The sequence below is a fragment of the Osmerus mordax genome, chromosome 22 (assembly GCF_038355195.1).
Source record: "Osmerus mordax isolate fOsmMor3 chromosome 22, fOsmMor3.pri, whole genome shotgun sequence".
NCBI lineage: Eukaryota > Metazoa > Chordata > Actinopteri > Osmeriformes > Osmeridae > Osmerus > Osmerus mordax.
In genome coordinates, this window is record NC_090071.1 from 8,116,268 (window position 1) to 8,138,190 (window position 21,923).

The 21,923-nt window shown below is 51.5% G+C and overlaps 1 protein-coding gene across 1 annotated transcript; it reads left to right on the forward strand.

Annotated features, from left to right (window-relative positions):
• The first annotated feature begins 670 nt into the window (after positions 1-670).
• sema5bb (sema domain, seven thrombospondin repeats (type 1 and type 1-like), transmembrane domain (TM) and short cytoplasmic domain, (semaphorin) 5Bb) lies at positions 671-21,209 on the forward strand. Its single transcript, XM_067260995.1, has 21 exons — positions 671-836; positions 3,005-3,104; positions 3,193-3,238; positions 5,701-5,763; positions 5,869-5,967; positions 6,506-6,719; positions 7,277-7,562; positions 8,472-8,607; positions 8,919-9,126; positions 9,243-9,450; positions 12,686-12,803; positions 12,911-13,092; positions 13,597-13,740; positions 13,846-13,993; positions 14,203-14,428; positions 15,303-15,521; positions 15,665-15,835; positions 16,571-16,717; positions 16,914-16,952; positions 17,381-17,586; positions 18,784-21,209. The coding sequence occupies exons 1-21, from the start codon at positions 671-673 to the stop codon at positions 18,940-18,942; spliced, it is 3,285 nt and encodes a 1,094-aa protein (XP_067117096.1). The 3' UTR covers positions 18,943-21,209.
• The last annotated feature ends 714 nt before the right edge of the window (positions 21,210-21,923 follow it).

Below are 21,923 nucleotides of genomic sequence, written 5' to 3' on the forward strand. Positions count from 1 at the left end.
GAGAGAGAAGGAGATGGTTGAGGAGCCACAGATTGCTTTATTTTGCAGGTAGTCTGTGGTCTTGAAGTTAGGGGAATCGTTAACTATTGACCACACAGTGCCCTTAACCCCTGTCCGTCTACATCTAAATAATCCTTGTTGCTTATCGGTGCTGACTGGTTGTTTGGGTTTGAGGTTATGGTTGACCATATTATTGTCGTAACCTTTTGACCCTTTGTTAGATCATCTCCCATCGCCATGGGTGTAGCTCTGGTCATCACTTACTACTAGTCTGCTCTGTGTCAGTCCCACGAGCCAGGCCACACCCCAACGGCCATCACTGGACTTAGAGTAGGGCAGAAGTCAAAGGTCATTGGGCCAGAGGTTAGAGTCCTGATGTCACTAAAAGGTTTATAGTCATCTTCTAGAATTGTGATTTGTTGTGATTTGAAAGGGCTTCTTCTCCTGTTTATGTCCTTATCTGGCATTCTCAGAGTAAAAAGTGTCTTAAGCCTAAATCCATTTTATGGACGTCTGCTACGTCAAGTGTCCTGTATTCCTTGTCGAAAAACGATTGGTTGCCTGTATTGATGGTGTTTCATTGGCTCTCTGAATTCAAACGTTGTCCCTCCTCCACACAGGTCTGTCCCAAGGAGCAGTTAGAGGTGTGAGTGTGGTCTGTCCCACAACCATGGCAACAACTCCGTGGGAGTCACTGTTTCTCCCCCCCTCTGGGCTCCTGCTCCTCATCTTCCTGCCCCTGTTTCTGTGCCAGCAGCCTCTGCCTGGCCCCGACTCCCCCCCCCCACCCCCGCCTCACTGTACCAGGAAAGAGCACCCCGTCGTCTCCTTCCAAGGTAAGCCCACGCCTGTACTCTGCCTGGCACCAGACACAAGCACGGTTGCTGTTTCAACATGCCGTGTCTGGTGCCGTTCTATCGGTAAACACTCCTGTTTTCTGGTTCTCAGCAGAGTCTCTGTGGTCTGTAGCAGGAAGTGTTCTGTAGCAGGAAGTGTCCTGTAGCAGGAAGTGTTCTGTAGCAGGAAGTGTTCTGTAGCAGGAAGTGTTCTGTAGCAGGAAGTGTTCTGTAGCAGGAACTGTTTTGTAGCCATAACTGTACATCAGGTGCCCTTCTTCATGAGAGCTGTTCGTTCTCCTTCATTCGTTCGCTGCAATTTCTTCATCCATCCCAGATATCCCTCCTTTTTTCCCCAGCGTTGGCGTTTCTCTTTCAGGATCCCTTTGTCCTGTCTCCATTGTCAGAGGGCACTTGCGGGACAGATTGGCTGGTATGAAGCACTCTACTAGAAAATGGCCAGAGATATACTACAGGGCACGAGCTTGACTGAAATGGAGAGCATTTTAGATGGGGAAAATGACTTCACTGTTATCAGAGAAAGAGAGGAAGAAAAGAGAGAGAGGGAGAGTGAAAGACGAGGAAACAGAGACCATCTGGATATGTCTCGAAGTGAGAGTGAGGACTTCAGACTTCTGTTCCCCATAGTTTTCTGAGAAGGTCAAAGGGTGAGGAGAAAGGAAATGACTGCCACTGTCAGCTTGCTGAAACTTCCTGTCAGGAAACTGCCAATCAAATGTTCGGGTCTTGAAAGCTGTCATCCCAAAGTGGCCAGTAGGCTTGTGAGTCTGAAATACACCCTATCGTCCTGTCTGCTCATAAATCTAGACAAGTGATTAACAGTCCGTCGGCACAAAGTCTGAAAAAGTTAAAGCCGACTTGATGGTGGGTGTGTCTATAAAGTAAGATAAATCTTCTCCTAAGATATTTATACTCCATTTTTCATTTTTTATATAGCCATTATCAAAAACGTTTAGTGGCTCTGACCTTTTGCAGGCTGTAATTTCACATTTTGGGGGAGATTGATGATGTGTAACTGTTCATACCTAAGGCTCAGTTGGGACAATTTTATGGACGCTGAGCCAAAGCTCTCTTTGAGATGTGTCAGAATTACAATAATAGTCCTGCTGACTAATAGCTTTTCACTTCTGTAAAGGTCATACCGTGGGCACACCTACCCGACGATAACCTTTGTGACTGTTGCGTTTGTGCAACAACGAATGAAAAAAAAAAATGAAATGGTAACTAGATGGTAAAGCACTCTGTGTAGATGCCACTTTGGATTTGAGTCATACTCTATCACTTTCTTGCTTGTGTCAAGGTGCTGAATGGGATTGTGGGAATAGAACTCTGTTACAGTGATCCTACGGCTTAGTTTGAGATTGGAATTGTTAGGTTTTCCCGCTATTCGTCTCATCTCTGCCATCGTCTCAGTAAGCGTCTGTGAAGGCAGTGCCAGTCTAAACTGTTATGGTTTGCCAGTCAAACGGCCTGATTGGATGAGGGCCGGGAGACGGCTTATTTTGACTGGCTGTCGGGTTACATTAAGCTCAGCCCGTGTATGCGAGGCCCCTCTTTTTACAAGATCCGTCCCTCCCAGACCCTACTCCCCTTCTCTGTGAAACAGGCTAGCGTTAGCCTAGATTAGCCTCTGAAAACATGGCCGCCACATGTTTCAGCACGGGGCGCGGGGCAGAGGCGGCCTTTGAGTTAGCGCTCGCGCCGCGCAGTAGTACAGACCTACTTATCTCAATGATATGACACAGATGTGTCAATACGATGCAGATGTGTCAACAGCATCGGTATCGGTCGAAGCGTCCAGCAGCTCTGGTGAAGCCGGAGATTATTGGCTCCTCGGGGGCCTCTCATCTGATAGCTCTTGACTAAACTAGGCTGCTCTCAGCCAAGTCCTAGCCGGGCTCAGAGGATCACCGTCGCCGTGCACAGGGTTGGGTTGGCCGCCATCCCAGACCAGGTAGAACATCAGGGGAGAGATATTTCACACATCTGTGAAAACACAGTGAGAGCAGAGCTGGGATGAGGGCCCGAGCCAGGGGCCGTTTGCTCGGTTGTTGTTGTTCTTGCCTAATCCCAAGTGTTGTTGTTCTAGCCTAACCCCCCCCTCCCCCACCCGCTCACCCTCCTTCTCACCACCTTCTCTCCTCCAGCGTTGAGTCCCTGGATCTACGGGTTCTCCCGTCCTGGTGTGAAGGATTTCTCCCAGCTGGCCCTGGACCTCACCAGGAACCAGCTCATCGTGGGAGCCAGGTAACTGACTTATTTCCTCCTTCTACTTTAAACTTGAAATGAACAGCAACTGACGTAATACTTGTTGTTTCTTTCTCTCCCAAAATAGAAACTATCTCTTCAGGCTGAGCCTGAGCAACGCTTCTCTTCTACAGGTGAGCTCGTCCTTACCGAGTAATCTCTCTTTAGATTCTGATGACATAATGCCACACATATTCTAAGAGGACATGCTCATGCTTTCATTCTCACATGTGGCTGTTGCCTGTTGGCAAATGGTGAATGTGGAGAGGCTTGTGTCTACATGGGGAGGGGAGGATGACCAGACAGGACCGTGTGAAGGTTACTGTCACTACAGGGGTCATCTGGGAGAAAGGGGGAAGGAAAGGCACAGGAAGGGGGGGGGAGGGAGGAGAGAGAGGGGAGCTGGGGGGGGCGAAGGGGGGAGGCAGGGCTTGACGCAGAGGGAAAAGGACCGAGGGAGTGGGAATGAAGCAAGAGGGCAGTCAGAGAGGGAGGGAGGGAGTGTGAGGGTGAGGAGGGAGGGGGAGAGGGGGTCTCACCAGGCCAGCAGGCTGGAATGTAAACAAGGTTTGGGTTTGCAAGAGCTGATTAGTGTTTGCCTGGAGAAACATCACACATGGACGGGATTTAGCCAACTTAACCTGGCTCTCCTGTGCTCCCTCTAACCCCCAGCACTCTGCTCCTCTTCTCTCTTCTCTCTATCTTTCCTCTGACATCAGCCCTCAACACTCAATCCCTGACCTCAAACATGTTCACCAGTTTGATGTCTGTAATGGATTTTTAATGCACTCTCATTGGCCTTCTGGGTCTTTAAAAAAGTGCAGCATTTATGATGTTTTTAAATGAAAGTTCATGTTGTACTTTTTGACCGAATTTCAACTACAGTATATGTCACTGTCTATAGCGTATCATTTAAGCACACCACATGATGTACTTTCACAGATCTATAATTAATGTGATCATTCTACTCTAGAACATGTCAAAAACATTTTCTGTTATTTTAAAGCAAAATGTCAGCAATATCAATTCCCTGTGCTCCACTTTATCACTATTTATTTCTGACATCGGAGAATAAAATCTGCAGACTTCCCCCCCCAAATCTCTAAATCTCTCCCTCCCCTTGCCTCTCATTGAGCTGGGGTCATTGCATCCATGCTAGATTGACTCTGTTCTATAGAACACTGCTCAGTCCATCATCCAATATAAAGACAAGGAGAGATAGAGAGGGGGGGGGGGTAGGAGAGGGAGAACTAGAGACAGGAAGAGGAGGTGTGGTTCTTGATGTGCAACCAGGATTTTGGAGTAGCATGTTTCTCTTCAACTCAAGGCTCTCTGACCGATTCAGAACATTGATCGGGGTATGGGGGGGGGGGGGGGGGGGGGGGTCAGGCATGGAATGTGATCTGCAGCTTTGTTCTGGTGACTAGCAACACATTTTGGTGGGTGTTACTTGCGGTCCTATCAGAGCCAAGAAATCATGGAAGAAAAGACACCGTAATCACACAAAAAAGGCAAAAAAGGGCACAATGCTATTATGCAAACCAGGTTTTCAGTTTGTTCACTCATTCTCTCTTTGTGCTGACCTTGTCTGAAAGGGATCTGCGTTGTCAAGGGGGACCAAGGGAAGGCGTGAGTGGGAGTGAGGGTGGGCGCTGACTCTCAGAGGAGTTTGAATAAGAAGGAGAATGCACAGTGAAAAACACCACACCATAGGCACAAACGGTGCACTTGGTACCAAAAGAATAGGGTTGTGAGAAGAGTTTAGCATCTTGATATACGTACATACAATCATGTCAGATTTCTTCTTTCTTTTTTTCAATTAAATTGATATACATTACAAAGTTGAGTATCAATTTTTTTTTACATGGGAAATTAGTCAAATAATATTGCTTTATTGTGGAACTTTCAGAAATGCTGACTATTTATTCAGTTTATAGTCCCGTTGTTATAAAATCCCTCAAAGGATTTGATGTCCTGCCGACAACATAAATTCTGACAGTTTTTTTTCCCTTTCATAAAAAATGGCAGTTATGATGTCAGTCAACCGAAACTCCAACTTTGTTACTCACCGTTTATTTTAATGGTGGATCACTTAGTCCCTGAAAGGCTGTAAACGTCAGAGGTTGCTGACAGGACAACACTAGGTACATAGAAACGGCGTCCGAGTCTGCCTCTTTGGTGCAGACCCTACTGCAGTATCCATAGGCATTAGTTCCAAGTGAGTGAGCTGAAAGGATCAGCCGTGCTGTCATTTGTTAATGGGGCCAGGGGAAGGTCGCAGCATTGCTGACAAATAATACAAGAAACTGTGATTACTTTCATATGCAAATGACGTTGTTCCGCGTAAACTGTTTTTGTTTGAACAGGGTAATTCTCTGACCCTTAAGCCCGGCCCTCGGAGCTACAGTCCCTCTGTTGTGTAGAAGTAAACAAGTCAATGCAGACTCACACCATGTGTCTAAGACGAGGATGATGCAGCCTTTTTAGAGGGCGTCTCATTCGCACTCATCGGATGATGCTGGATCCACTTCGTCATGGCGACAGCGGCTTTACGTCTCCCAGCTGCCTTACGTCTCCGTTAATCTCTGTGTCACAGGCGACGGAATGGCGTCCCGATGAAGACACCAGGCGGTCGTGTCAGAGTAAAGGGAAGGCTGAGGTAAGGACCACGGCTGCGCTATCCCCTGTGTGCGCTCCCGGTGTCGGAGAAGCCCTCTGTGGCTGCTAGCGCCCGTGTTGTTGACCTCCTGGATCCCGTCCGCAGGATGAGTGTCAGAACTACATCCGGGTGCTGCTCGTCAGTGGAAGGAGACTGTTCACCTGTGGAACCAACGCCTTCACGCCCGTCTGCACCACCCGACAGGTAGGGTCTGGGCTGGGTGGAGGATGGGGTTGGGCTGGGTGGAGGATGGGGTTGGGCTGGGTGGAGGACGGGGTTGGGCTGGGTGGAGGATGGGGTTGGGGAGGGTGGAGGATGGGCATGGGGAGGGTGGAGGATGGGGCTGGGCTGGGTGGAGGATGGGGTTGGGGAGGGTGGAGGATGGGGTTGGGGAGGGTGGGGTTGGGGAAGGTGGAGGATGGGGATGGGGAGGGTGGAGGATGGAGCTGGGCTGGGTGGAGGATGGGGTTGGGGAGGGTGGAGGATGGGGATGGGGAGGGTGGAGGATGGGGTTGGGGCCTGTGGGCATTGGGCTGGTTGGGGGTGTGGGGTAGGTAAGGCTTGAGCTAGGTGGGTGTTGGGGTGGTTTGGGGTGTGAGTTGGGTAGGGGTGGTGGTGGGGGGGGGGGGGGTGACACTGTTGAGGTTCGATGCAGGGGGAAGGTAGACAACATCCCAAGAAAGTCCATTTACATTCTTTACTGAAACCTTCTCTCTCCATCTACCTGCTCTCTCTCCCTCAGATCGGCAACATCAGCAGGGTGCTGGACACAGTCAATGGGGTGGCACGGTGTCCCTACGACCCCCGCCACAACTCCACAGCCATGGTGACAGACAAGGGCGAGCTGTACGCTGCCACCGTCATCGACTTCTCCGGTCGAGACCCTGTCATCTACCGTAGCCTTGGCAACATGCCTCCTCTGCGCACCGCCCAGTACAACTCTAAATGGCTGAACGGTAAATAAACCAATCTCCCCGGCAACAGGCAACAACTATCGGGTCGGATGATTATGGTCAGGATGTAACATGATGTAGTACTAATGGGTTACACTTTTAACCCGTTAACGTAATTGCTAATGGTCTACAGGACTCTTGAGTGCAGACTCTACTTACAAAACATACAAAAACATACATTTGACAATGTTCTTTCTTTAATTATCAGCATTATTAGGTATACCTTATGTCTAACATACACTATTTTTTCCTCACCTCATCTTCAACCTCCACCTCCTCCTCCCCTCCCAACTCCTCTTTCTCCTCACCACCCCTTCCTCAATCTCTGCCTCCTCCTCCACCACCTCCCCTACCTCCATCTCTGCCTCCTCCTCCACCACCTCTCCTTCCTCCATCTCTGCCTCCTCCTCCACCACCTCCCCTTCCTCCATCTCTGCCTCCTCCTCCACCACCTCCCCTTCCTCCATCTCTGCCTCCTCCTCCACCACCTCCCCTTCCTCCATCTCTGCCTCCTCCTCCACCACCTCCCGTTCCTCCCCCTGCTCTGCCCCGGGGCCCAGAGCCTCACTTTGTCTCCGTCTACGAGGTGGGTCTGTTCACCTACTTCTTCCTGAGGGAGAACGCCGTGGAGCACGACTGCGGCAGGACGGTGTTCTCGCGGGTGGCGCGCGTCTGCAAGAACGACGTGGGCGGCCGCTTCCTGCTGGAGGACACTTGGACCACCTTCATGAAGGCCCGGCTCAACTGCTCGCGCTCCGGGGAGATCCCCTTCTACTACGACGAGCTGCAGAGCACCTTCTACCTGCCCGAGCAGGACCTCATCTACGGCATCTTCACCACCAACGTGTGAGTTGTGGCACATGCACGCACGCACGCGCTCGCTCACGCGCTCGCTCACAGTCCCAAACGCACGCAAACACGCAATCTCTCACGCAAACACGTGAGCTCCCAGCTGTAAAACATCAGTTTTCACACAGCGCCCATGTGTGACTGTCAAGAGCAGCTACGATATATCATATTTACAGCCAGCTATAAGCAATCCAATCCACTAGAGCCACAGTTACACTACCAGCCCTTCCACTCTCGTCCCTACACTACCCTCACCTTCCATCCCTTTGTTTACACACCGGTTGACCAACAGCCCACAGGGCTTGGCGCTTTCATTGATATCGTGAAACGTATTACGGAGGAAGTACAAGCTGGCGAAGCAATCCTCTCGTGTAATTTCAAGCTGTCTGCCCAAACGTTGAGAGGGGGTGGGGGTGGGGGGGGGGGGGGGAGGGGGGGGGGGAGTGAAAATCAGCCTGTCTGCCGGCCCTGTGTCTGTGCCCTTGGAGGAGCGATGGAGCAGAACAGTGCCTCAGAGAAGAGCCAGTCCTCTGGGACAGGGAGGGCTTGGAGGACGGCCCGGATGTTTCCCTGGGACTGCGAAACACTTAAGGTGTAGCGGCCCGATGCACACGGGTGATTGCAAAACCTGTCCAGCCCTAATCAGTCTGTGTGCGTGTGTGTCTGCGTGCGTGCGTGTCAAGTAACGTAAGTGGTTATACGCTTATAAGAAGGCTAAGAAACCGGAATCTCACAGGGAAATGCTAAAAGGCCTCAGCTCTTAGCATTATCATGAGGCTCCGTTAAAGAAAGAAATAGGGATGTCACAACAGACTTGATGACTTGAGGTTTGTTTCCACGGAAGTACATGAAAGAGGTGCCAGATGCGGTTTATTTTTGAATGAGTCTTCTTCTCTGTCCTCCCAGCAACAGTATCTCTGCCTCGGCTGTGTGTGCCTACAACCTCAGCTCCATCACCCAGGCCTTCAACGGACCCTTCCGCTACCAGGAGAACCCTCGCACCAGCTGGCTGTCCACCCCCAACCCCATCCCCAACTTCCAGGTAGGCCCTCATCCAAGCCCCCCCCCACACACACACACACACACACCCCTACCTCCCTCCCACCCTTCTCAGTAAAGCAAGCAGAGCATTTACAGGGAAACTGCTCATGTTAGAAAAACCCTCTCCTCCTCTCTCTCTCTCTCTCTCTCTCTCTCTCTCTCTCTCTCTCTCTCTCTCTCTCTCTCTCTCTTCCCCCCCGCTCTCTCTCTCTCTCTCTCTCTCTCTCTCTCTCTCTCTCTCTCTCTCTCTCTCTCTGTGTGTGTGTGTGTCTCTGTGTCTCATCCCCCTCTCTCCCCCCCTCTCTCCCTCAGTGTGGGACCCTGGAGGAGCATGGTCCAGGGGAGAACCTGACAGAGCGCAGCCTGCAGGACGCCCAGCGCCTCTTCCTCATGAACGATGTGGTCCAGCCTGTGTCCGTGGACCCTCTGCTCACCCAAGACAACATCCGCTTCTCCAAGCTGGTGGTGGACATTGTCCAGGGCCAGGACACCCTGTACCACGTCATGTACATTGGCACCGGTCAGTCACCGGGGGGTGGGGGGGGGGAGTTGGGGATGACTGAGCAGAGGAGAAAAGGAGGGACATGTATATACTTCAAAGTACAAAGACGCTTTATTTTTTCTCTTTTCAATTAGAATACGGAACGATCCTGAAGGCCCTCTCCACATCCAACAAGAGCCTGCGAGGGTGTTACCTGGAGGAAATGAGGCTCCTGCCTGAGGGTGTGAGCGAGCCAATCAAGAGCCTGCAAATCCTGCACAGCGATAGGTCCTTATTCGTGGGGCTGAATGACAGGGTGTTGAAGATCCCGCTGGAGAGATGCTCCAGTTACAAGACTGAACGGTAAGACTTCACCAACTCCTACATTGTTTCTCTAAAACATTTCCCTACACCTGTATTAATACATACTTTAAGCTCACCCTACGCCTGTCCCAAGTCCTACATCTACATATGCTACTTCCCTTTGGGGCTAGGTGGTTGAATCCAGCTTGGAGTATTTGTACCTGGCAGGGACCAAACTAACAGTAAAACATCGTAGCCCTACAAGGTCCCTACAGTCAAACATAAGACGCTGCTACAATACTTCAAACAGAGCAGAGAGCTCCACCACTCCCGCTGTCGAAGGCGAGCATCCTTTCTTACGCGCTCCTCATGCAGAATTCCAGGCGTCGTGTTCCCGGACGCCCTCCCCCCTAGCGTGCGAGCAGCCAATCCCGTGGAGCCAAACCATAATTACATTCGACCTCCCGGATGGCGCGCACTCCCGCTCGCTCCTGTCGGAACGCCGCTCGCCCCTTCTCTTCTGCTCCCTCTCCCCGAGAGCCGGAGGAGGGGAGCGCGTCTCGCTCGTTCTCTCATGACTGGCGGATTTGTGACGGCTGGCGCATTGCAGCACTGTCCACCTCGTCGTTCTGCCGTCCGTCAGACCCACCTGGCGGGCTCCCGGAACAGAGGGAAGGAAACGCAGTCTAGGGAGGGAGGTAGACCGAGGGGTGAGGAGGTGAAGGGGGTGTCCGGGTTGTTTTGGAGAGTGCAGGAGAGGAGGGTCTGTTGGAGTGCTGTCTGGGACGAAATGTGTCTTTGCTCGCGACAGGACGGGTTCTGTGGCTGCTTGTTTCACGTCGATGGATGTGTTGTCCACGGGACTCCACCTCTGGCGGTCTCCGACAGGAACTTTCAACACAGGAAGTTCAACACCCCCTCAAGAGCTACGTAGCGAGGCCCCCACAAACCTGTAAAAGGCTCCAGTGTGCCTCTAGGTTTTTGTCCTCTGTAATTACACGCTGTGCTCATAGTGTGTGTGTGTGTGTGTGTGTCTGGAGGCATTTGTACCTCCGCAGCCAGACTCTGACGTAGTCCAATTTAGATTTATGAACTGCAGTTTTTTGCCTAATGGTTTAGAGAGAAACACAGCCCACCCCCACCCCTCCAGAACTAATAATCCCAGTAATGAATCTATCAGAACCAGTTTACTGTTGCCTGAGTCTCACCCTGTACCGCATGGCATAATAAATGAACAAGGGAGCGAGGCCCAGCCCAGTGTGGTAACCATCCAGAATAATCCCATAATCCATGGTAGTTACCAGCCAAGTCTGTCTACTGTTGTACCCCTCTAATGGCTCAAAGAGCGCTTTGTTGCGTTCTGTAGTTAAATTCACTACGGAGTAGGATTAGGAAGTGGATGGGGGGGGGAGGTAGGAGGGTGGCGGGCAGGGTTGGAGTGGTGGGAGTGGGGGGGAGTATTTCCCCCATCCCCCAAAAGGAAGGGGCTTTTATTGGGGTGTTTGTGGCCTCCAGCCTCCCCCCCCCCCCCCCGGCCCTTATCCTGGTATTTATGGGTGTGTGTCTCCAGCCGGCCAGCGTGGTGCTGTGTAACACAGTGGGTAGGCGGCCCCTTCCCCGCTGCCTGAGCTGATATTAACCCTGATTATCAGGAACTGATCGCTGGGGGTATTTATTGCTGGCCTGTGCATTGGCCTTCCCTACTTACGCTGAATACTAATCAGCCCCGTCCTGGTCCTCAGTCCATTTGTATTCCTGTGTTCCCATCGCAAACACTGCTGATAAGAACACAGATAGAGGGAGGACTGGGGTGGAAGACAAAGACAATGAAACAGCCCAGCCACCTATCTCCCAGTTATCATGGCGAGGATGCACTGGAACAGGCTCTGTAGTAGGTGCCGCCTGGAAACACAGATTACACTTAATAATACTCTCGTAGGAAGTCCTGTCTTTTTATAAGGAGAGAGGTGTCTGTTCTCAGATGAGTGTTTTATAGAGATATGCTCCTCTTCTGGTTTCTCTCTCCCCTCCCCCCTCGCTCTCTCTCTATCTGTATCTATCTATCTCTCTCTCTGTGCCCAGACCAGTGTGAGAGATTTGCAAGTCTGTGCTACAAGAGTTAATGGGAATGACTGGCAGGGCCCAGTATTGTATTCTCTCTAGATGTCATTATCAACTTTCAGCCTGAAAATCCAGGCTCGGTCAACTCCCTCTGGGTCACACACCAACAAGCTGTCGGGGAGTTTCGTTCCCGAAATTGCCTGGCAAACTACAAAGATGCGCTGTTTAGATTCTGCACGTGTCCATGGAGCGTTTGTCTCTGTTGTGTGTTGAGGAGTTATTTTTTACATTGTGTACTGCTTGCTATCATCTTCTCCCAGACCCTGAGCAAGATGGATATATTGATTGTCTGCTTGCTATTGTGCAGCTTTGAGATTTTCCAATCCCACCTCAACTCTCTCTTCTCTCTCTCTCCCTCCCTTCCCTCTTATATTCTCTCTGATGCGTGTCCCCTGACTCAGAGTTTAGTGTTTTCAACTTCAGCTCCTCTGTGATAGGCCGTTTCCACAGTGGGGTAGCTCAGCGGGGGGGGGGTGGTGTGATTGACAGGCCGGGAGCCCGTGCGTCATATTCTCCCCACAGCCCTGCAGTGGGATGGTGCTGCTGGGAGACAGCGCTCAGAAAAGATCCTTTCACCCCCCCTCCAAGACCCCCACCAAGCCCTTAAACCCTTGACTCACGTGGATCTGACAGGGAGCAGCTTGTGTTTTCAGCCCCCCCATCCCCCCAGCCTCCTACTCATGCCCCGTGCTCCAGTCTTCCAGAGCCCCTCATCCTGCATCTGGCTAACCTGTTTTCTTGGCCCTGGCCTTCGATAAACAAACAAGAGTTCAGCTGCAGAGAGGACCCCTTTCACTGGCTGTGGGAGAGTGGGGCTGCCCTGACCTGGGCCTGGTTTCCGTTCACCCAGCATTCCTGGAACCTCACCACTGGGGGGGTTCCCTCACCTGTGACAGCTTCCTCTCATTCAGAAGGGCAGCGTTTCATGACTTTGCAATTAGCTGGGGCGGTTTTCTAGACCTTTCTAAACATTTCGCTGTTGACGGACCGTAGCACCAGGCTAACAGGAGTGCGTACTGTTTTTAGTGTTGACACTTCTTAACCAAATACAAATAGGCCTACATACAGTTGTACTATTAGTCCCGTGAACATGTTGTGATACAAGTAGTTCAACAGCTAAGGTTTTTCCATGGGGGCCCTAGCTGACTGCTGTCTCTGTGCTGGGGGCCTTTAGGCTCTGCCTGGACGCCCGAGACCCCTACTGTGGCTGGGACCGCAAACAGAGGCGCTGCACCACCATCGAGGACAGCTCAAACATGAGCCAGTGGAGCCAGAACATCACTGAGTGTCCAGTGAGTAACGCTCACACACGCACACGCACACGCACACGCTAGGCCACGTTTGTAGATTTAAAGATCAAAGAAATTGCACTCAATTTCATTACTCACCTTTCCCATAGGTGCGAAATCTGACCCAGGACGGTGCCTTTGGTCCCTGGGCCCCATGGCAACCCTGTAACCACGACGACGGGGAGGGCACCAGCAGATGTGTGTGTCGCTCTCGGTCATGTGACAGCCCCCTGCCCCAGTGTGGGGGCGTGGCCTGTAAAGGCCCTACCATGCAGGTCGCCAACTGCTCCAGGTGACCAAAAACAAACATGGTAGCACCTCAACCAGCTAGCTCCTTCAGTACAATTGGTCCAGACTATTCTAGACACTGACGCATCCTGAAAGGGTTTCATAGTGTATTCTCTAATTAGTCCAAAGTACAATTATCCACAGCACCGAGATACTTTAGGCATAACATCTTTCCTGGTTTACACAGCCTATTATGGAGATTGCCGAGGTCTTCGCTGATGACTGTCTGCATCCTTATTCACCTCCCTGCTCTCAGGACAGGAACAAGCACCCAGATTGAATTGTCTCACAGGATGCGCCAAATTGAATTAGAGGGGAAGCTCCTGATTAAAGCACTTTGAATAATTGAGTGAGGTTTTCTGCTGCCGTTCGCAGAGGAGAAGGGGCGGAGTTCAGGGTCTGTCTTTGCCTGTGTACGTTCAGTGTTGGTACGACTTCTGAAGTACCGTTTCAGCGGTTCTGAAGCTCTCTCTCTCTCCCTCCCTCCGTGTCTTATTTACCCCCTCAGGAACGGTGGCTGGACCCCCTGGTCGTCCTGGGGCCAGTGCAGCACCAGCTGTGGTATCGGGTTTGAGGTGCGGCAGCGCTCCTGCAACAACCCCTCTCCGCGTCACGGGGGCCGCGTGTGTGTGGGACAGGGCCGAGAGGAGAGGTGAGCCCTCGGGAGAAACGCAACCCCTCATTGTTTACCTAAGCTCTCTATCGGTTTGAAAAACAATCTTTAAACCTACAAATGTGTGTGTGTGTGTGTGTCCAGGTTGTGTAATGAGAAGATTCAGTGCCCCCAGCTGGTTATGTGGTCAACTTGGGGGTCCTGGACCAAGTGCAGTGCTGAGTGTGGAGGGGGGGTCCATTCCAGGGTCCGCACCTGTGAGAAGGGGACCAGCTGCCCTGGCTGCTCCCTGGTACAGCGCACACACACACCTTCACACACACACCTTCACACACAACCCCTAGCCACTGCCACCACTGCTGACAGACGGACTATTTGACCGACACTCAATGATATTCGATATGGCCTCCCTTACATCCCTAAATCCCTCCTCCCATCTCTCCTTTCCTCCGCTCAACCTCCACCGGCTCTCTCCTCTCGCCTCTCTCCACACCTCCCCAGGAATACAAGACCTGTAACCTGGAGGCATGCCCGGAGGTGCGCAGGAACACGCCGTGGACACCGTGGATGCCGGTGAACGTGAGCCAGGAGGGAGCCCGCCAGGAGCAGAGGAGCCGCTACAGCTGCCGGGCCCTGCTGGCCGACCCGCACCAGCTGCAGCTGGGCAAGCGCAAGGTGGAGAGCCGCCTGTGCCCCAACGACGGCACAGCCGGTTGCGAGGCGGACTGTGAGTCGCACGCCGGCACGCACGCACACGTACACGCTACAGGCATGCACATACAGAGAGAATGAAAAAGAGAGAGAGAGAGAGAGGCGTATATTGATATTCAAAGTGCAGGCTGAATCTGATACAGATGTCAGATGTGAGTGGGGCGGAGGGGGGGGTTCAGAGGTTACTCGAGTCGGGTGGGGGTGGGGGTTGGGGTGGGGGTTGGGGTTGGGGTGGGGGTTGGGTGGGGGGTTGGGTGGGGGTTGGGTGGGGGTTGGGTGGGGGGTTGGGGTGGGGGTTGGGTGGGGGTTGGGTGGGGGGTTGGGGTGGGGGTTGGGTGGGGGTTGGGTGGGGGGTTGGGGTGGGGGTTGGGTTGGGGGTTGGGTGGGGGTTGGGTGGGGGGTTGGGGTGGGGGTTGGTTGGGGGTTGGGTGGGGGGTTGGGGGTTGGTTGGGGGTTGGTTGGGGGTTGGGTGGGGGTTGGGTGGGGGGTTGGTTGGATTGTAAGGGTATGAGAGTATAAACCGTCTGGCTGCTTGTCATCACGCCATGTTACACACATGCAGCAGTCCCCCTCGGCGAGGTCTTCCTGTCTGGCCTGGCAGCAGCTACGCCACGCGGCCCTGATGAAATATTTGTGCTGCCCTGATTTGAAGACATGCAGACATGGCTTTTCCAATTAATTATTTACTTCTGTGTTGTTCTTCCTTCAAAGAGAAACTTGTTTTTCATCTTTGCCAACCTGTACCCCACAAAGGACTGTGGCTCATGAAGAGATGTGGGTCTGTGACCTCTGTGTGTGTGTGTGTGTGTGTGTGTGTGTGTGTGTGTGTGTGTGTGTGTGTGTGTGTGTGTGTGTGTGTGTTTGAGTACGTGTATGTGTGCGCACCACAGCTCTGGTTGAAGACTTGGTGAAGACAGGCCGACCTTTGACCCTACCTCAGGGTATCAGGTGGTCGCCGTGGGAGACATGGTCCACCTGCTCCCAGGAGTGTGCCAAGGGCTTCCGCACCCGCAAGCGCACCTGTGCCACCCCGGCTGGCAGCAGCGCCCCTGGTGCCTGCGCAGGCTCCCCTGTGGAGTACCAGGACTGCAACGTCCAGCCCTGCCCAGGTACTGCACTTGCAGACACTACAAGTCCCAGAAGCACCCTCTTCCAATCTTTGCACTTCACCCTATAAGCCCCAGATCTGATCCTCTGGGACTCTATGTGTCATTTTCTTATGCCTACATTGTGTGTGTGTGTGTTGGTTCAGTGAGGGGATCGTGGTCGTGCTGGTCATCCTGGTCTCAGTGCTCCACCACCTGTGGGGGTGGGCACTATCAGCGCACGCGTACCTGCAGTAACCCCGCCCCCGCCAACGACGGAGACATCTGCATCGGCCTGCACACTGAGGAGGCCTTGTGCAACACACACACCTGTGAAGGTACACACACACACACACACACACCTGTGAAGGTACACACACACCTGTGAGGGTACACACACACACACCTGTGAGGGTACACACACCTGTGAAGGTACACACATACACACACCTGTGAAGGTACACACACCTGTGAAGGTACACACACACACACACCTGTGAGGGTACACACACACACACACACCTGTGAAGGTACACACACCTGTGAGGGTACACACACACACATGTGAGGGTACACACACCTGTGAAGGTACACACACCTGTGAGGGTACACTCACCTGTGAAGGTACACACACACACCTGTGAAGGTACACACACACACACCTGTGAGGGTACACACACCTGTGAGGGTACACACACACACACCTGTGAAGGTACACACACACACACCTGTGAAGGTACACACACACACACACCTGTGAGGGTACACACACCTGTGAGGGTACACACACACACACACCTGTGAAGGTACACACACACACACCTGTGAGGGTACACACACCTGTGAGGGTACACACACACACACCTGTGAAGGTACACACACACACACCTGTGAAGGTACACACAGACTAATGTGAATGTTCTGCTCATCAGGGAGCAAAAATAACTGTATTTTCGGTTCCATAACTTGACATCCTCTGCGCTCTTTCTCGACTGGCCTTTCCTCTCTCTGTCTTACCAACCCCCCTCTTTCCCTCTCTCCTCCTCCGCTCTCCTCCTCCTCTCTCCCGGCAGGCTGGGCTGGTTGGTCTGACTGGGGGGAGTGTGACGGGGAAGGGCTCCAGCATCGGACCCAGGACTGCGGCGCTGCGGAGGCCGATGCCAGGCTGTGCCAGGGCAACGCCACCGAGCAGCGGCCGTGCCAGCCTCGCGAAGTTCCAGGTCAGCCTCTGACACGCTGCCAAGACGCCGCCAGCGCGCCCGTCTCTGTGCGCCCTCTTGTGTGGAAGTGTCGACGGTGTTCCGCAGTGTCTTTGAATTCCGTCGAGATGTTGTCGCTGGACGTGATTTGATTTCGGGTGATAATGCTATCTTCATCTCTCTCTCGCTTTCTCTCTCTCGCTCATTCACTCCCCAGTCATTCTGCCTGGACAGGATAAGGACAAGCAATGTGGAGGTGAGTAAACAAAGACCCCCTATTCCTTCCCGCATACACACACATACACACACACCACCCCACATAGACACCAATCCTCCTCCCCAACCTCGCACTCACGCATGCGCGCGCACACGTACTCCGAAATTGAATCTGCTTTTCAAGGCGCCTTGGTTTCACGACCTGACACTCCCACTGCACCACAGCTGAATCAACGCCAGTCCGATTAAACGCGGGCGCTGTCACTTCATAATTTCCTTACCCCATCATGGTTCACAGCCTTCTCGACTTCGCACCCCATGACAAAGACATTATATTCGTGGTGGTTGAAAGAAGTTGGAGAGCGTGTACACATCAGTAACTAGAAGAGGATAATTTTGTTGTCCGTTTGTCTGTATCTCTCTTTTGTTCTCTCTCTGTCTCTGTGTCTCTCTCTCTCTGTGCTCCAGCCTTCTCTCTCATCCACCTGGTGGGTGTGGGTGTGGCCAGTTTCTTCACGGCGGTCCTGTTGTCAGCCATGGTGTACGCCTACTGCCAGAGGCTCCACAAGCCCTCCCAGGAGTCGGCTGTCATCCACCCCAGCACGCCCAACCACCTCAGCTACAAGGACAACACCACGCCAAAGAACGAGAAGTACACCCCCATGGAGTTCAAGGTGGGTGAACCCTGCCCCCCCCCCCCCTCCCCCCTCCCAGTCCCTCTACCCACCCCCCTCTCCAGTACCAAACTGTGTTTAATGCAGGCTTGGGGTCAAAATACAAACGGAATCACGATTTTTCCGCGCACGATTAATCCTGCCAGGAACAATGGAACCAATTGGCTATTCCCAAATAAGAAAACCCCACCCACCTGACACACAACGCAGACCCAAGACAAAGACAAGTTTGCAGCCCAGGTCTAGATCATCAGTATGATGTATTGAATGAGCGCCTCCTGTGAGTTGACATCTTTTAAGAGGGCGTCTCTGCCTGTCTCTGCTTTTATTAATGTCCTCCATTAGCCTGTTTAACCTGCAGGAGATGGGTCACAACTCACACAGCTGCTCCTTATTAATGGTATCTCTGAGCCAATTAGCTCACGCCACTGCCATCCCCTCCTCCCCCCTCCCCCCCCTTGTTTTCTTCACGTCCTTCCTGCCTCACCTACTGGGGAGTCTCTCGCCATGGTTACCATCGACCGCTCACCCCCGCGTGGTGTCCGACCCTGTCTCTGAGCTCATCGGTTTGTCTGGGTGCGATTGATCAGACTGTGTGCGTGCAGGGCGCGGCTGTCTGCCAGGGAAGGTGTGGAGATGGAGCAAACAGGGATGGGGGTCACTGGACAGGGGGGTAAAGCTGGGGAAGGGAAAGGAGAGAGCGGAGGGGAGGGGAGGGGAGATTGTTAAAGACGACAGTCAGTGATTTGTTCTGTCACAGTCAAGCAAACCAGCTTCAAGATTACATAATACATGAAGGAGGCCATTAGTGGATGACTAAATCCAGACAGCCCTTCAGATGATACAGTAGGTGTTGTGTAAGTGTATTTGTCTGAACCAGCTAACAAACTCTCTAAAATATATTACATGTATGCATTTAGCAGACGCTTTTATCCAAAGCGACTTCCAAGAGAGAGCTTTACAAAAGAGCATAGGTCACTGATCATAACAACGAGATATCCCCAAACATTGCGAGCAGCCAAAAACATGAAGCATACATTGTGGAAAACCAAATAAGTGCCAAAGGGAAGAACCATAAGAGCATGCAGTTAAACAAGTTACAATTGAACAACATGAAACTCCCCACAAGAGTGCAAGAGTGTACCTGTAACAATCAACAGTAAAATATATTGTGTTATTCCCATGTTTTCCTCACAGACACTGAACAAGAACAACCTTCTCCCAGATGAGACTTGTCATTTCTTCAACTCGCCACTCCCCTCCAGTAATGTTTACACCACTACCTACTACCCCACCCCCCTGGGCAAATACGACTTCCACCCCGACTCCCCCTGCAGGAACTACATGCACAGCTGAGACACCTCCACCCAGACTGGTGCCCCAACCATCACCAGCCCCTCTCTGGCCACTCCTGTGGACACCCAGCTGATGGCCCTGGGGTGTATGAGCCGGTTTTGGAGGGGCTGGCCCAGCAGAGATCCAGGACTCTGGGAAACCTTCAACACCAACCCTCTTCTTCTGTACACACACACACATACACACACACACACAACCATTGTGAGAGGCATTTTCAACACCAGTCTGACTTTTATTGATTGTTTAAGTTTTATTATAATGACTGTGCTATTTCATAACTGTGATTTTCTATTCCACAAGAACAAACTGTACAGTTCTTGGTCCGATCACAGTGCCAGTCCAAGAATCATGCGGTGCTAAAAGCATCCCAGTGATCCAAGGTTCCACAGGCTACATCCATGATTCAGGAGGAATGGGAGCATGCTGTGGCCAGTTTATACATTTGAATTACAGATTTAAACTTTATAAAAAAAACGCTTCATTACATGCTGATCCGTACTTTGGATGTCAAGTTTCGGCGTGAAAACTTTGTTTTTGAACAGTCAGTCAGAACTCAGTCAGCATATTTCAGAGCACCATGTCCAGCAGTTTTGTCAAGTTCAAACACTGTTTTCCCTTGCTTTTATTTTGAAACGCTGCATGGGTTTTGCCCTCCGTATAGGATTCCTCTGCCTGATAACATGGGTTGGGTATTGATTTCAGTTGACCTGCTCAAGAACTCACATTGGCCCCTACATGGGTTTGAATCCCTTAACTACCTGCAGCAGGGGATGCAAATTAAGAGTCCATGGAAGAGGAGAATGGGGGTTTACCATGGAAAAAAGTGTTCCATCATCCAAGAGAAGTGTGACATCACCCCTCTGCAGGTGATTGGATGCTTACAGTCTAGCATGCATCCTGATAGGCGGACACAATCTCTGTATTCGCCTCACGGAGGCCCGACAACCCCTGTCAGTGTGAAAGGCCACTTCTTTATAATCAAAGGGAAGTGTAGTTGTTGTTTTGTTATGTATACGTTCATCCAGGACTGTGTGCATGTACCTGTCAAAGCCTGGAAGAAGTTCGATAGATAAGGTCACCAGTACTTAACGGTAATCCTCCCTCTCACTTTCTGCTCCCCTGTGACCCCTTATTATATTTCACAGTCTGTAAAATGTTGAAGTACACTTAGCTGTTGAAAAAAAAGGATTAAATCAGTTTTGAGGTATTCAAATGTAGGTGTGTGTGTGAGAGAGTGGAAGAGAGAGAGCTATAGAGAGAAAGAGAAAGCGGGGGGGGGGGGGGAGAGAGAGAATTAAATGTAAGGATTATCTCCTACAGATGTATTCCAACTGTTGTTGGGTTACAAGCCAAATGCAAGCTAAATGGTACAATGAAACTGTACTAACTGATGCTGAACCTTAACATGTGCAGGCTGTCAAAATCTTCAAGCTTCATTTTTGATTGTTGTGTTTCGTGTTCGTGAACTGTTCAAACCAAGACTTATTTGTTCAAAGGTGTTATTCTATGAACGTGTCCAATCTCATGTTTGTATGCTGTAAAGTGATTATTGTATAGCTTTCTTAAAAGTTGTAAAAAGAAGCATCCATTTTGTAAATATCAGACCGAGGCCGAGGCCGAGACGTGGTAGGTTTGGTACTCGCGTGTGTGTTGTGTTGGTGCAGTGGAGGTCTGTGTTCCTGGCCTGTGATGTAGCACAACCCAGTCATGTAGTATACAAAGTAGCCAAACACGCTAAGCTATGATGTGTCTGTCTGTGTTCCGCTCTTCTCTCGGAGGGTTTGATGGTGTGGGTGCGTCTATCACATCAAACATGCATCCTTTTCTGTGTAACTGTATTGATCGATGGGGGCAAAAGACGGATGAATTGAAAATGGAAGATCTTGGTCTTCGGTGTCGTGTACACAGACTGAACGCTCTCACCGTGCTGGATGGTTGTGTTCGGACGCCCATGTTTCATACCCGACAGAGGGCTCACCACCTATCTATGCAATACAAGTGGTGCCCGACTACAGTAACATGCGACCAGATCCCAAGATTGACAGAGCTGCGAACAAAAAAATATAAATCAGAACCTCCCCCACTCCTCCACCCGGCTCCCTGCCCCCCCCCACTCCCCCCCCCCCCCCCCCCCCCCCCCCAGCCGTCGAATCCATGACTTTGACTGAATACTGCCTTTTAGACACTGTGAATTTTTTGTATGCTCTATTTTTGTACATTGTCAAAGAAACAAAAGAAATAAAAAAGGAACTGGTGCCAAACATGCACTACTCGTTGCACTGACACGTTACTGCTGCTCCTCTAAGCCTCCGTGAACGGGCTTGTTTTCTTACAGGAAGGTGCAGAGGGAAGTGGAGGCCCATGGCCATACCTTGTTTCAGCAGAACAGTGGGCTTCTCTGTCTCCTTGTCAGCCCCAGCCTGTCTTCCTTGCCTGGTCTTGTCCAGCCATCCCGATGGGTGTTGGTTGGTTATTACTGCTGGGACACACACCATTGATCCTCCAATCCCCCGGCCTGTCAGCGAGATCTCAGATCTGCTTTTTACCCAGGCGGCCTTGCGTGAGCTCATGCTTGATTTGTGTCTTTTGGCTGTAAAGTGCTCTTCACGCCACACCACAGACTGTTAGCAAGTGAGGCATCCCATCAGCTAGCCAGAGCGTGTGTGTGTGCGTGTGTGTGTGCGTGTGTGTGTGTTTTGAATAAGGAAACACGTGAGGGAGCTCATCTCCATTTATCTATATGGGAATACCAAATCCCATCACTACATTTTAACGTGTTACGTAACATTGCTCCGATATGAACTGGATGTAAAGTAATCTTGAAATAAAAAAAGAGAGGAATGATTACTAAAGCAGTTAACTTTCAGATAAGACGTTTATAATTCCAGGAACCTCAAGGAGACTGTGGTCACGCTGTTTCCTGTGAAGATGTGCCCAGATACCTGACATGTGAATATTTGAAATGGATGGGACCAAAACAT

Bases quoted from the DNA above. Each gene is read 5' to 3' on its own strand.
- sema5bb (XM_067260995.1), top strand. From the start codon at position 671: ATGGCAACAACTCCGTGGGAGTCACTGTTTCTCCCCCCCTCTGGGCTC. The intron at 837-3,004 runs GTAAGCCCACGC...TCTCTCCTCCAG, and splicing joins CCCCGTCGTCTCCTTCCAAG to CGTTGAGTCCCTGGATCTAC. The intron at 15,522-15,664 runs GTACTGCACTTG...GTGTTGGTTCAG, and splicing joins CAACGTCCAGCCCTGCCCAG to TGAGGGGATCGTGGTCGTGC.